The sequence below is a fragment of the Labrus mixtus genome, chromosome 9 (genome assembly GCF_963584025.1).
Source record: "Labrus mixtus chromosome 9, fLabMix1.1, whole genome shotgun sequence".
NCBI lineage: Eukaryota > Metazoa > Chordata > Actinopteri > Labriformes > Labridae > Labrus > Labrus mixtus.
In genome coordinates, this window is record NC_083620.1 from 3096319 (window position 1) to 3111859 (window position 15541).

Genomic DNA, 15541 nt, shown 5'->3' on the forward strand with positions numbered 1-15541 from the left:
TTCCCTTCACATGGTAACACACACACTCAATCCAAAGAGGACAGGGGAATATAGCAAATAAAACAACCAGGACTGAAGTCTGAAATCATGAGAAACACAGTACAGTCATAAAACAATTAAAAAGGGTTGGCCCTCACTTATCAAACGTACGCACAACATAAAAATGGGTGTACGGTCATTTCCGTGCAAAGTTCGGCACTTATTAATTAACAATTCATGCAGACATAACTATACTCTCTTACATATCCAATCATACTCTCACACACTCTAATATACTTTCTTACATACCCAATCATACTCTCTCACACACTATAATACAGGGGTTACTAAACTTTTCAGCCCGTGTTCCCCCACATAACGGTGCTAGCAGCTGGGGTAGAGCTGTAATCGGGCCTTAAAAGTTAGACCCAACAAGGCCCGAGCCCGACAAGTACATTTTGATTGACAGCTTTTTAAAAGCCCGAACCCGTTTACAGCCCGACATTATTCAAATGTGCGCACACACACAGCTCTTTTGCCTTTTGTCAAGAATGAGTCATTTATACATTTTTTTAACATCATTTATTCATGATCAACGTAGGCTATAGGCCACTTGGAAGTTGGAACAAAGAAATAAAATAAGTCCTCTATAACATCTCAGCACTCTAAATAGGCCTACATGAAAATTAGTCTTTCTTAACAAATTAAATCAAGATAAAATTGATAAAATTAATCAAGATAAATTCTAAACCAAGATGGATATTTGGCAATAACGAAATAAAACGAAAAGTTACATAAAATTGAGATTAGGCCTAAGACAAACGGAAACGGGACTTGCTTGCGGCCGCCTCTCTCCACAATCACCAATACGAATATAAATAGGCCAACGCGCCAATAAAAATGAGTCTTTCTTTCCAAATTAGATTAAGATAAATTGTAAATTAAGATGGGTATTTGGCAATAACGAAATTAAGATAAAGGCTCAGCGGGATTTGCTTCGCCACTTCTCTCCACAATCCAGGCCGGCCTCAACATGACGGTGAACAGCAGCTGAAATTAAATAAAAGAATAATGCCAACGTTAGCCTGTACTCTGTCTACATTATGCATTTAAGAATCAATAAATATTTAGTTATAACTTGAAAAACCTTTACTCACCAAGATTAGGCTAAATGTTTTACATACACAATCATACTCTCACATACTCTATCATACTCTCTCACATACACAATCATACTCTCTCACATACACAATCATACTCTCTCACATACACAATCATACTCTCTTACATACACAATCATACTCTCTCACATACTCTATCATACTCTCTCACATACACAATCATACTCTCTCACACACTCTATCATACTCTCTCACATACACAATCATACTCTCACATACTCTATCATACTCTCACACACTCTATCATACTCTCTCACACACTCTATCATACTCTCACATACTCTATCATACTCTCTCACACACTCTATCATACTCTCTCACATACTCTATCATACTCTCTCACATACTCTATCATACTCTCTCACATACTCAATCATACTCTCTCACATACACAATCATACTCTCTCACATATGCAATCATACTCTCTCACACACTCTATAATACTCTCTCACATACACAATCATACTCTCTCACATACTCTATCATACTCTCACATACTCTATCATACTCTCTCACACTCTATCATACTCTCTCACATACTCTATCATACTCTCACATACTCTATCATACTCTCTCACACTCTATCATACTCTCTCACATACACAATCATACTCTCTCACATACACAATCATACTCTCTCACATACACAATCATACTCTCTCACACACTCTATCATACTCTCACATACTCTATCATACTCTCACATACTCTATCATACTCTCTCATATACTCTATCATACTCTCACATACTCTATCATACTCTCTCACACACTCTATCATACTCTCACATACTCTATCATACTCTCTCACACACTCTATCATACTCTCACATACTCTATCATACTCTCTCACACACTCTATCATACTCTCTCACACACTCTATCATACTCTCTCACATACACAATCATACTCTCACATACTCTATCATACTCTCACATACTCTATCATACTCTCTCACATACTCTATCATACTCTCACATACTCTATCATACTCTCTCACACACTCTATCATACTCTCTCACATACTCTATCATACTCTCACATACTCTATCATACTCTCTCACACACTCTATCATACTCTCTCACATACTCTATCATACTCTCTCACATACTCAATCATACTCTCTCACACACTCTATCATACTCTCTCACATACACAATCATACTCTCTCACATACTCTATCATACTCTCTCACACTCTATCATACTCTCTCACACTCTATCATACTCTCTCACATACACAATCATACTCTCACATATGCAATCATACTCTCTCACACACTCTATCATACTCTCTCACATACACAATCATACTCTCTCACATACACAATCATACTCTCTCACACTCTATCATACTCTCTCACATACACAATCATACTCTCTCACACACTCTATCATACTCTCTCACATACACAATCATACTCTCTCTCATACTCTATCATACTCTCTCACACTCTATCATACTCTCTCACATACTCTATCATACTCTCTCACATACACAATCATACTCTCTCACATATGCAATCATACTCTCTCACACACTCTATCATACTCTCTCACATACACAATCATACTCTCTCTCACACTCTATCATACTCTCTCACGTATTACGTATTTCCATGCCGTAAACTCTGGGGGCGAGGACAGCTTAACCGTGAAAATATAGGGGCGTGGTATTTAAATGACTACCGTTTCCAGCCGCCACACTTATCAATACCCGGTCATGTGTACGCTGTGATCAGCCAGATACGCACGTTTCATAGGTCCGATGTGGACCCTGTCGTATGATGATTTCAACACCTAAATCTGCGCTGGTTTCTACACCACATTGATAAGTGAGGGCCACTGTGAGGCTTGGATCACTATGTTTTAACTACAGCTAACTCTTTTATAGGCATAGATACGGAGCCCCTAAAGGGACATAGGCAGAAAAAATAAAAATATATGTTTCTCGTGCGCACCAGAAACTAACCGGTTCTCACGTGAAAATTTCTCGTGCTCACGAGAAAGTTTCACATGCACACGTGATGTGTTTGATGGCTACAACATGTTATAGTATAGTTATTACTTATTTTATTACCAAATTTAATGATAAAAAATCACTAAAATTACATTTATGCACATTTTACCAAACTAAGAGTTGAAGTTTAATCAAGATGACATGGTTTATGTGTGTTGTGATTTTGATGGTACTACAACATGTTACAGTACAGTTATTACATATTTTATTACCAAAACTTTCATGTGAGCATGTGAAACTTTCTCGTGAGCACGAGAAATTTTCACATGAGCACCGGTTAGTTTCTGGTGCGCATGAGAAAAATATATTTTTATTTATTCTGCCTATGTCCCTTTAGGGGCTCCGTACCTATGCACTAATTCAGATCTGTCTGCTAAAACCTTCCTAAAATGTTGAATATTTACTTAATGCACATTTAAAGTGACCTAGATTCTGTCTTATATAATCTCATATTTACACAGGAACCTTAAGGGCTTGTGTCCACAAAGTGTTTGTTTCTGAGCACCAGTGTCTTTTTCCAGTTCTTACTTAAAGCAGAGCATGTTTGCAGACGCCAGGAGGAAAAGTGCAACGTCCAGCATCTTTTTTTTTCAAAGCGCTCTGCCTTTTTGGTGCAGGCGCTCCGAGCTCTCATAGCTACAAAAGATCTATCAAAAGGCGCTGGTGCCGTCACCGTCCCTCTTTTCAGACAAGAGCTCACATTGAGCAGGACTCTCCACCCTGCAGCACAAACAGCTCTATCCAACTTCAGTTCCGTTCATATGTCGTCTCTCACTGCCCATCCTCTGCTCTAAGTACTGACAGTGGTCGACATTAAACTCATCCATTCAGAGTACAAAGGGTGGAGCCTCAGGTTCAGACTCACAATGAAAAAATAAAAAACCTGCAAATAGAAAAAATGAAAACAGGCTGGTTAGTAAAAACGATACATAGGTGGCTGTCCAAAACATTAAGTTGATTACTTACTTGATTCAATGTCTTCTAGTTCTCTCTGTGACAATATAAAGGAAAAATATACAGATTTTATTTAAGAGATGAAAAAATGTTGACCAGAAGCCTTTTGAGTCAGCTATGAAAATGAATCAAATAGTTAAAGCAAATATTAAGACGATATTTTATTAGTTTAATCCATTTATTTTGAAGTTAATTGTTTTCTTTTTTATTTGTGTGTGTGTGTTCGTGTGTGTATATGTATATCTTGATACAGTCTATGATGTATGTTAGATAGTGGGTGAACTGGTGAACCGGAGCGCCCGGAGAAAAGCCAGTAAAACACTATCGATAAGTTGAGCTCAGGGGTGTAGGTCAGAGGTGGAGAGCAGAAGTAGAGGACACGTTGTGATTGGTCGGAGTAGGGGACAATGATGGTGGTTTAGGCCAAACTGGATGGGCTCCTGTGTTTATTGGGCGTGGCGTGGGGGGAATTGAACTTGCTTTGTTCTAATGGGGATTTTGGTGATGTTGTTGGCCTGCTTGATCAGCTGGTCGAATGACGGTAGAGAACTTTTTCCTGAACTGGCTGCTTTGATTGGTGGGAGCCTGACTGCTTGGCCTGATTGAATGATTTCTCTCCGATGACAGTCCAGGTCTTCTGCATTCGTTAGGAGTGTCCAGGTGCACCTTGAGGAAATCTTACTCCACGGCGTTGTTGTGACTTTGTCACAGACTCTGGGTTTGTCAGGAGGGTGTGGGGTGAGGATGTAGCCTTTCACAGCGTCTTTTTTCAGAATGGTGGGCTGGGGGTGTGCGTTCCACTGTGTTGAAGAACATTGATACACATTGGCCTCACCTGTTCTCAGCGAGGTGTGATGCTGTTCAGGTGATGATGACATGCCGTCCTCCTGCAGGACAACAGAGCACCGTGGCTGTTCCGAGCCTTTTTTATTTTCCGTCTTTGGTCTATATTCGTTGTTGTTCTTCCACACATCTGCACGCTTGTTCTCTCTCTCTCTCAGGTTCTGGACGTACATGTCCTTCTTAAGGTTGTGGTTCATGTGAACTTGATTACCACGATCACTTGCACGCTTTTGCTGAAGCTCAGTCTTGAACTTCTCAACATGCTCAGGATTCTGTATTTCATACTGAGTGACATTTTCTCTCTGTCTCTTTCTCTCAGCCTTAGAAACTGGAGGCAGAATCTTCTCGTTGGTCTGCTTGAGCTTGTCGCAGATGTAGAATTTTCCCAGCTCAAACAATCGGCTTCTCAGTGCATGTTTGTTATCAATGACGTCAAAACATGTCTTAAGGTCATTCTTGAAGCGCAGCTCATTGATCAGCAGTCTGTCTACGTCGGCCCTCAACCTCTGTGAGTATCCCTGGCTCTGATGCAGTTTCCCCTTTATCTGTTTGATGGTTTCTTGCAGGACATAATTTTCTCTGACCGTCTGTTGAAGCACAGGTGTCGTCTTCATCAGCTCGTCCTCTTTCTCTCTCACTCTGTCTCGCAGAAGTTTGCACTCTGCCTTTACTTTGAGTAACTGAGAGTTTAAAAGACTGTATTCTTTCCTCTCTTCCTCCAGAGCATCTTTCTCTCTCTGAATCTCTTGGATTTGTCTTCTGTCTTCATTGACAGTGTGCTTTAAATCTGACATAATACGGTTCAGCCCCCTGTTCTCTTTCTCCACATCCTCGATGTCCATCTTCAGGGCTGTATTCATTGTCTGCAGCTGTGTGCGATGAATCTGTAGATCTAATAAGTTCTTATACAGACCTTCTTTGGTTGGTCCAAACGCACTGTACAGGTGGTCTGTTGCAGGTGCCCAGTGGACTGCAAGCCCCCGTTCAGGCTGAGAGGAGAATTCTCCCTCATTATTGCTTTCTGTGGACATTTTTGTTAAATGTTTTCAAACCTGAAAACGTCTACCTGGAACAGCTGCAGATGATTCTGATAAAATCCGAGATAATGAGCCTGTGTTCAGATGATCTGTTCTGTGACCTTAATTCTGTGACATCATCACATTCCATTTCTGACATCAAAGCTCTGATGTTTTGGCTCCGCCCACAAGCAGACCAGCATTCTAATGTAAACACAGTTTAAAAACAAACACACATGCTGATTCTGTCGTCGTGGTGACTCTGATAACAACAACAACATTATCAGACAGACTGGAATCAAACCAACAGTAAGTCCACATTAAAGAAAACACTTTATTTGGATTGAATCTCTCATTGGGCTGGAAATGAGGTCTGCATACTGTAACAACATCAGTGCAGTGAAAAGGAGATGGGACTACTCACACTGAACAGTTTTATCCAACATTAGCCGATTTAACAAAGCACTGGACAATTCTTGTGGCTGTGGTTCAGAGTTGTCGCCTCCGGTTGAGTGTTCGATCCCCAGCTTGGCCGCCATGACAGGATATAATATCGCCACATAAAATATCTTGATACTATGCTGTATCGTTCCCCTCCCCCCACCTCTAGAGTTTAAGATGTTACTCTGTAGTTCTCTTAAAGGCAATGGTAATGAAGTTTTACTGGAACAGTCATTAATAATCATTGAATATAGGCTAGCTGATAAAACTTTTCAAATACAAACTTCTCTCAGGCCCAGTTTCTCAGAATATCAAGATTGTTGATATAGACTTAGTGTTTTTATACTAAGTCATAGTTCTTCACATTGGCCTATTGGTTTTCATGTTTTCTTAGTTTCTGTGTATTTCTCCAACACACACACACACACACACACACACACACACACACACACCTGTAAGATGGGAAGAAGCTCTCCCAGATGGAGAGTCAGCATGGCGGCGTGCCGCGGGGAAAGTCTCCTCAGTGAGCAGCAGAAGGCTGCAGACTGCTGCAGCAGGGTTTAAATTTAGACTCTCCGCCTGGCAGCACTCGACTCGACTGTCTCCGTCTCCCTCAGCTTCTCTTTATGTTTTTCTGGAAACGAATCAGGACAAATCTTTGGATGTGAGCAGAGTGCACGACGTCTCTCTCCTCCCCCGCTGAGGCCCGCTCCTGCTGCTATTTTGTACTTTGTAATCGTCACAAACTTGGTTGGTGTGTGTTGGTGGGGTGCAGTCTGGTGGTTAGCTCTGTCACCTCACAGAGACGGTTTGAATCCAGCCTTCATGTGGTGTTTTCTCTCAGGGTTTGGATCTTTTATCCTCTATTTTTGTCTCTTTTCACCCACACTAACCGAGAACAGGTTCAACGCTACATAAAGCTCAAATTGTACTTTCTGTTTCCACAAAAGCTGCATGCATGGGATTTGAATATTCTCATCTGCACATTTCTGCAGCTGTGTATGTTTTTATAAGACTGATTTGTAATGGGACATATACAAAATGATGCTCAAAATTACAATATTTATAGTCTGTGACCATTTAACATGCCTGTCTTAGTCTGGCCCACACTAAAAGAAGATATAAAATCTTAACAAATGTGAGACAGCCCCACACATGAGGACAAATGAGGGATTAAACAGTTGTGTTCCTGTGTGTGTGGAGAGCAAACCGTATGACTAACACAGCACATCAGATTCATTCACCAACAATCAGAGTCCTGACTCTAAAAACTGGAAATTGCACTATTTCTCTCACCATCAAATAAGACTTTAGAGGTTGAGAGAAATATTTAGTTTATTGTGATAATCCTCATGAGTGCGTGCGCTGGGCTGTCCTCAGGGTTTAAAAGGGCTTTATTGGCATCGAAAACACAGCCACACAACAGGAGATCAGATAGTAAATATTGAACATGTTTGATGATGTGTAGACCACAGTCTCTTTCTGCAGTCCGTTCACACTAAATAAAAATGAACCCCCTCCGCCTGCTCAGTAACCACAGTTTACCCCCTGCGTCTGGTTTTGGTCTCTTATCTGGACCAGCATGTCCATTAGAAGCTTCATGTCCTGGCTCAGAGAACAGATTTGAATCTCATTAACATGAGGCAGACCTCACACTCAAAATATCCTGTCATCTCTATCATTTCACCCCTTTTGAATTTTGGAAAATCCTGACCCATCAGCTACAGTTTAACACCAGCTGAAACCACAGCCAAACATGACATCATGCTGGGGGGTCAGGGTGTGCAGCCCCTCTGTGTCGCACACCTCTATCTACAATATCTCACTGAATATCCTCATCTTGTCATAAACGGAGCTGCTCCCACATGCTCCTCTCTCTCTCTCTCTCTCTCTGTCATCATCATTTCTGACATATTGAACAGCTCTGGACAGATGGACACAGCTACATCAAGCTTCTCCTGTACACCTTCTTTGTTAACCAGGTAGACGAGTATTGCTCTTTTCTGTTGGTTGGCTGAAAAAAAGAGCAGCGGTGACACCAGCAACTTTGTGAAAAGTTCAGACTCTCAGCTTGAATCACTCTGAGCAGCCTCATAAAAAGGGCAGAGTGCTACAAAAAAAAGATGCTGGGAGCTGCACTTCAGGAGGAGGCATACACACACACACACACACACACACACACACACACACACACACACACACACGGCTCACTGGGAACAAAGGGTGATGCTGCTCAGAAAGAAAGAAAAAACCCTCACCTATATATAGCTTTGGGATGTAAGTGAAGACAACATGAGGAAGTTATCACACATCTCTGACAAGTATCACAGTGACATGAAAAACAATTCCACACCATTGGTCATCCCTTTGTTTCAGGTTTTCTCCATCTGAGATTTAATTTGTTTTTTACCTGTCTCTGTAACAACTTGTCCATCCCTCCACCCAGACCTTCCCCTCTTCCTCAGTACCATCCTCACCTCCTCCTCCTCCTCCTATTCCCTCACATCCTACACCTGACCTGTGCCTGAACCAGTTCTGCTATAGCTCCAACTTGTTCTTCACCTCTTCAGAGTGCAGACAGTAACATTTCATTATTAATACTGCCGAGCTCAGTGAGTCACCATCCTCTCACCCCCTGCTGATAAATGTTGGTTATTACAAGGCAGCTTAACTTTAAGCTTAATATATTTTTAGCCATCAATAACTCAGCGTGATCGTCCATACACCCACCAGACACACACAGGTACACACACACACACCTCACACACCTTCATTTACTGTCCTCTTATCTCATCACGGAGCTGTAGAACACACTCCTGCTGTGATTTGTAAAATTAAATCTACTCCCACAGCTTTCATTTCCGTTCAGTCTGCCTCTATACCTGTCTGTCTCTCTCATGTGTGACTCTGTCTGTGGGTGACTCTTCACTTGTCTGTCTCTCTCGTGTGACTAACTGTCTGTGGGTGATTCTTCACCTGTCTGTCTCTCTCTAGTGTGTGACTCTTTACCTGTCTGTCTCTCTAGTGTGTGACTCTTCAACTGTCTGTCTCTCTCTGAGTCCTTTCTGTCTCTCTTCTGTCTGTCTGCCTACCTGTCTGTCTCTTTCCTGTCTCTGCTTCTCTGTCTGTCCATTTCCTGTCTGCCTCTCCAACTGTCTGTCTCTCTCTGAGTCCTTTCTGTCTCTCTTCTGTCTGTCTGCCTACCTGTCTGTCTCTTTCCTGTCTCTGCTTTTCTGTCTGTCCATTTCCTGTCTGCCTCTCCAACTGTCTGTCTCTCTCCTGTCTTGTTCTCTCCTGTTAATCTCTCTACATGTCTGTCTTTCACCCCCCCCCCCCCCCCCCCGTTCTCTCTGTCTGCTTTGTCTGTCCTTTCTACATGTCTGCCTCCCTAGTATATCTCCTCCATCTGTCTCTCTTACCTGTCTGTCTGTCCCTCTCATGTCTGTCTGTCTGTCTGTCCTGAATCATTCGAGGCTCTATCATCAGTGACTCAGGAACTTTCCATGAGTCATGAAAACCTACATCCTACAAACCTACTCTCCTTGATCATCACTGCGTTAAACAACTCCAACAACACAACAGATCGATAGATGAAGAAAGAGCTGTCGTCAAGATCTCTTAACACCTTTACTTTATCTGTTAAAGTTCATCAAAGTCTGCATGAAGCTTTAATAATTATAGATATTTAACCTCTGCCAGCTGATTGAAGGAATTCACTTTTTTTTCACAATTAATTGATTTTACATTTAGTCTTTGGACATGATACATGTCAGCGTTCACAGCGTTGAAAGAGAAAGCAGTCACAGTGATCTGTAGTGACAGACGAGAAAGAAGCTTCTTCCTGCTGATTCATGTTACTGTACAGAAACATTGGAAACCACTTTACCAAATGTCACCAGCTGTTGGTGCTGCGATGTCATGTCGAAGTAGAAACTACAGAAAGTCCTTCAAATGACTGTCCAGTGTTTTATTTCTGATAAGCTCTCAGTCATGATAAATCTATTTCCCTACAGAGTCCAGACTGAGGAGGATAAGGACTAGATGTCAAACAAAAAACACAACAGAAGAGGATTTTTTTATATTATTTTATTTTGGAATTTTTAGAACAGACTCAGCATTTTGAAAAGCCAAAATGTCTAAATAAAGTTAAAATACTATATGAATAGGGTTGAAAAAATAAAAGTCTAGTCACATTTCCACGATAAAATCAACATATAGTCAGAACTGCAAGGAGAACATGTTTCGGTGTGGGGGGGTTTGATAATAAATAATCAAATAATCAGCAGCTCTTGATAATGAAACTCAGTACATAATGTCCTTATTTATCCCCTCCTCTTTTTCTTTTCTTACTATCCAGGTTCACATCACCGTCATCGACAACAACGACAATGCTCCCATCTTCTCCCAACCAACCTATGATGTCACCATTTCTGAGGACACGCCCCCTGACACTGAGGTGGTCCAGGTTCTGGCTTCAGACCGTGATGAGCACCACAAGCTGACGTACTCTCTGCAGAGCTCCATCGACCCCAACAGCATGCGTCTGTTCCGCATCCATCCAAACCTGGGCACCATCCACACGGCTCAGAGGCTAGACCATGAGGCCTGCGCCCAGCACATTCTCACCGTCATTGTAAGTCCTCTTTTTTAAATAAATAAAAAACAGTTACAGAAGGAAAATAAGTAACCCAATGTCATTACTGTTTTATCAATACTGCCATGATAACTATTAAAGACTAACCTGTATATTCTTGAGGCGCAAAACAATGATCCTACTGTCAAATGTATCAAGATAAATGTTTTATTTTATGATAGATAGATAGATAGATAGATAGATTTAAGTTATTGATCCCAAACTGGGAAATTGTGGAAATGTACCAAATGTATTGTGGAAAATCATGTAGCTTCTAGTGGTGAACAAAGATATTGACCTTCTTAAAAAAAACATGGAAACAATGCTCTGAGGTCAATTACATTTCCATTTCAAGGTAAACTTTATTAACCAGGGCACAGGTCAAATATCTGCAACCGTTTTTGGTTGTCGACCTCGAGTAGTAAAAGCAACAGGACTCTTTGAAAGCACAAATTTCTCAGGTGGTAATAATTTCCCTGTTTTCCTGTGTCTGATATAAAGAGCAGCAGGAGAGCCAGAGGCAATCTACACATCTCTGCTTTCATTCTACCTGAGCTCATTATTTAACAATCAAGCTGAATATGAAAGAGCAGCCTTTACACCTCACCACAGAGAGTCAGCGCACATCATAGTACTGATTTGTGTATCCAACAGTGAACTGTGATTATAAAGACTACAGCAAAAGAAAGTTGAAGAGTGTGATTCTTGCAGTACTTTTTTCTTTGGACAGTGACACCTTGGACAGTGGCACATTTGATATTTTTCAGTTGTTGGATTATAGATTGCAGTGAGATTATGTCAAGAATAAATGCTGACTTATTATTTTTTATTTGTATTCCTAGGTAAAGGACCAAGAGTTCCCATACAGGAAGAACTTGGCTCGTGTGCTCATAGAAGTGGAGGATATAAATGACCACGTGCCCATCTTTACCAGTGCTCTGTATGAAGGCTTAGTCTATGAGTCAGCAGCAATGGGGTCAGCTGTAGTCCAGGTCACCGCTCTGGACAAAGACAAAGGCGAGAACGCAGAGCTACGATACTCTATTGAAGCAGGTACACACCTCTGAAAACTAAATACCTACTCCTGTATGTTGACATGTCTTAAGGTGTGTTCAGAGGAAGAGCATAAGAAATGTTTTCTTATGCAAAATACAGGACAATGCAAAAAGCGACCAAGCATCTCTTCAAGTAGATCAGTGAGGAGTTTACATCCCACGGTCCATTTACATCAGTTTTGGCATCCTCCTGAAATCCTGATGTTGCAGGAGAAATGCTTAATGGACAGATGGACAGGAGCTCTGCAGGTTAAACAGTACAATGTTAGTTGGTGTCCATAAGAGAAATCCTTGAACTGATCCTAGCTAACAGGTCAGCCTCAGGTAGCTAGAAGCATCAGGGAAAGTCATCCAGAGACAGTTCTTGGAGGAGGAGGGGAGATTAACCCAGCTGTAAGAGAGAACAGGTGATGATATAAAGACAGACATGACAGTGTTCTCTGGGTTTTTAATTTCTGAAAGGCAGACATTTGTGTTTAACAATGCAAATAATAAATGATTCTGCAGTCAAAATTGCCAAAGTAAAGCAAGGTGAAAATGTTATATCCTTTGGTCTGAACATATCCATTATTTACCTAAGAAGAACTGTTAAAGTGACAAAAAGATTCATCTTTGCTTTTTTTTCCCACAGGGAACACTGGAAATGCATTTCTCATTGAACCAGTTTTGGGAATCATCACAATTGCACGTGACCTGGACTTATCTAGCATAGGCCATTACGTTCTCACAGTCAGAGCGACTGACAGTGGATCCCCTCCCCTCTCCACCACCACCGTAGTGCGTATCGCTGTAACCCTCTCTGACAATGCCGGCCCAAAGTTCCCTCAGCCCGAGTACCAAGCTGAGATCACAGAGAACGCAGCGGTCGGGACCTCTGTCACCACAGTCAGTGCAGTCAGTCAGTCCACCCTCACCTATGACATCAAGCAGGGAAACACAAACCGTGTTTTCCAGATAAATCAGTACAGTGGAGTGATTACAAGTCAGAAACCTCTAGACTATGAGACTACAGCTTCTTACACACTGATAGTCCAGGCCTCAAACATGGCTGGCATGGCCTCTAATGCTACTCTGTTAATCCAGGTAGTGGATGAGAATGATAACCCACCTATGTTCCAGCAGCTTCACTATCGTGGCAGCATCAGCGAGGCAGCACCAGTCAACAGTGTGGTCCTAAACTCAGATGACTCACCTCTTGTAATCAAAGCCACTGATGCTGACCGCAACCAAAATGCTCTGTTGGTTTACCAGATTGTTGAGGACACAGCCAAAATGTTCTTCACAGTGGACTCAGGAACTGGCTCCATCAGAACCATTGCTAATCTGGACCATGAGACATTTGCCAGCTTCCACTTCCATGTTCATGTCAGGGATAATGGCAGGCCACAGCTTACGGCAGACAGTCCTACTGAGGTCACAATACAAGTGATTGACACAAATGATTCTCCCCCTCGCTTCATCCAGAATGCCTACGAAACGGTCCTGCTACTCCCCACCTATGTGGGAGTGGAAGCTTTGAAGGTTTCAGCCATAGACCCTGACAAAGAAGTCTCTACAGAGCTTACATACTCTCTGACTGATGGAGTACTGGAGCACTTTGCCATCCAACCTTCCAGTGGAGTCATCATAGTCAAAAACAACAACTTTTCCAAAGAACGATTTCGCTTCAGTGTCAAAGTTTCAGATGGGAAATTCTCGAGCTCAGCTCTGGTAACCATTCTTGTCAGAGAAGCTCTGGATTCTGGTCTCAGCTTCACCCACAGTCTTTATTCCTCGTCTATTGAAGAGAACGTATCAAACATCACTAAAGTGGCTGTGGTCAATGCAGTGGGAAATCGTCTCAATGAACCATTGAAGTACACCTTGTTGAATGCAGGTACACGCTTCAAAATCCGTCCAACTTCAGGTGTGATCCAAACCACAGGTATACCATTTGATCGTGAAGAGCAAGAGTTCTATGAACTGGTCGTTGAGGCCAGAAGGGAGCATGACCGTTTACACGTGGCCAGAGTTCTGGTTAAAGTCCAAGTGGAGGACATAAATGATAATGCTCCTGTGTTTGTTGGACTTCCTTATTATGCAGCTGTTCAAGTAGAAGCTGAGCCAGATTCACATATTTTCCGGGTCATGGCGGTAGACCGCGACAAAGGCATTAATGGAGAGGTGTCTTATTATCTCAAGGATGACCACGGTCACTTTGAGATTGACAGGCAGACAGGTAGTATCAGCCTTAAGCGGGCCTTTGAGTCCGATTTGTCTAATGTGGAATACCAGATGGTGATATATGCCAGAGATGGAGGATATCCTCCTCTCTCTTCTACTACAGAGTTCCCTATAACTGTAGTCAACAAAGCTATGCCTGTTTTTGACAAATCATTTTATTCTGTCACTGTGAATGAGGACGTGGCTGTACACACGCCCATCCTCGGTATCAATGCTACCAGTCCTGAAGGCCAAAACATCATCTACACCATTGTTGACGGAGACCCTTCCCTTCAGTTTGACATTGGTTTTGATACCGGAGTCATTAGTGTCATCCATTCTTTGGACTATGAAACATCGTCATCCTACCACCTAACCATCAGAGCCACTGACTACCTGACCGGAGCTCGTGCTGAGGTGGATGTAGATGTGGTAGTCCTTGATGTTAATGATAACTTGCCCGTTTTCCAGAAAATGTCTTACGGGGTTGTTTTGTCTGAAACTGTTATGATTGGGACTCCAGCTCTTCAAGTTATTGCCAATGACAAAGACTCAGAGAAAAACAATGTTGTCCGCTACCAGATCTTTTCAGATGTTCATAACAGCACAGACTACTTTCACATTGATAGCAGCAGTGGATTAATCCTCACAGCTCGAATGCTAGACCATGAACTAGTCCAGAAGTATGACTTCACTGTTAGGGCCACGGATAACGGCTTCCCACCACTGAGCAGTGAAGTGTCAGTCATAGTTGTGGTGAATGACATGAACGACAATCCTCCAGTTTTCAACCAGCTTCTCTATGAGGCATACGTGAATGAGTTAGCACCCAGAGGACACTTTGTAACCTGTGTCCAGGCCTCAGATGCTGACAGTTCTGACTTTGACAAGTTAGAGTACAGCATTTTGTCAGGAAATGAAAGAATGAACTTTGTGATGGACAAGAGGACAGGAATCATCACATTGTCCGGCCACCGTAAGCAAAGAATGGAGTCTACCTACAGCCTTAATGTTTCAGTATCTGATGGGGTGTTCACCAGCACAGCACAGGTTCATGTAAAGGTGCTGGGGGCCAACCTGTACAGTCCTGTCTTTGGACAGGGTATGTATGAGGCAGAGATACGAGAGAACTCTGCCGTGGGGACCAAAGTTATACAGGTAAGTGCTTCTGAAATACACTGAACTATAAAGTTCCTTTATATCATATCTCAGAATA

At 42.1% G+C, this 15541-nt stretch overlaps 1 protein-coding gene across 1 annotated transcript in view; it reads left to right on the forward strand.

Moving 5' to 3' along the window:
• The window catches only part of fat3a (FAT atypical cadherin 3a), a 122915-nt gene that overhangs the window by 67971 nt on the left and 39403 nt on the right, over positions 1 to 15541 (forward strand). Inside the window, exons 9-11 of the mRNA XM_061045963.1 lie at positions 10793 to 11068; positions 11911 to 12121; positions 12755 to 15483. Coding sequence (XP_060901946.1) covers positions 10793 to 11068; positions 11911 to 12121; positions 12755 to 15483 — 3216 coding nt within the window. The remainder of the gene's footprint in view (positions 1 to 10792; positions 11069 to 11910; positions 12122 to 12754; positions 15484 to 15541) is intronic.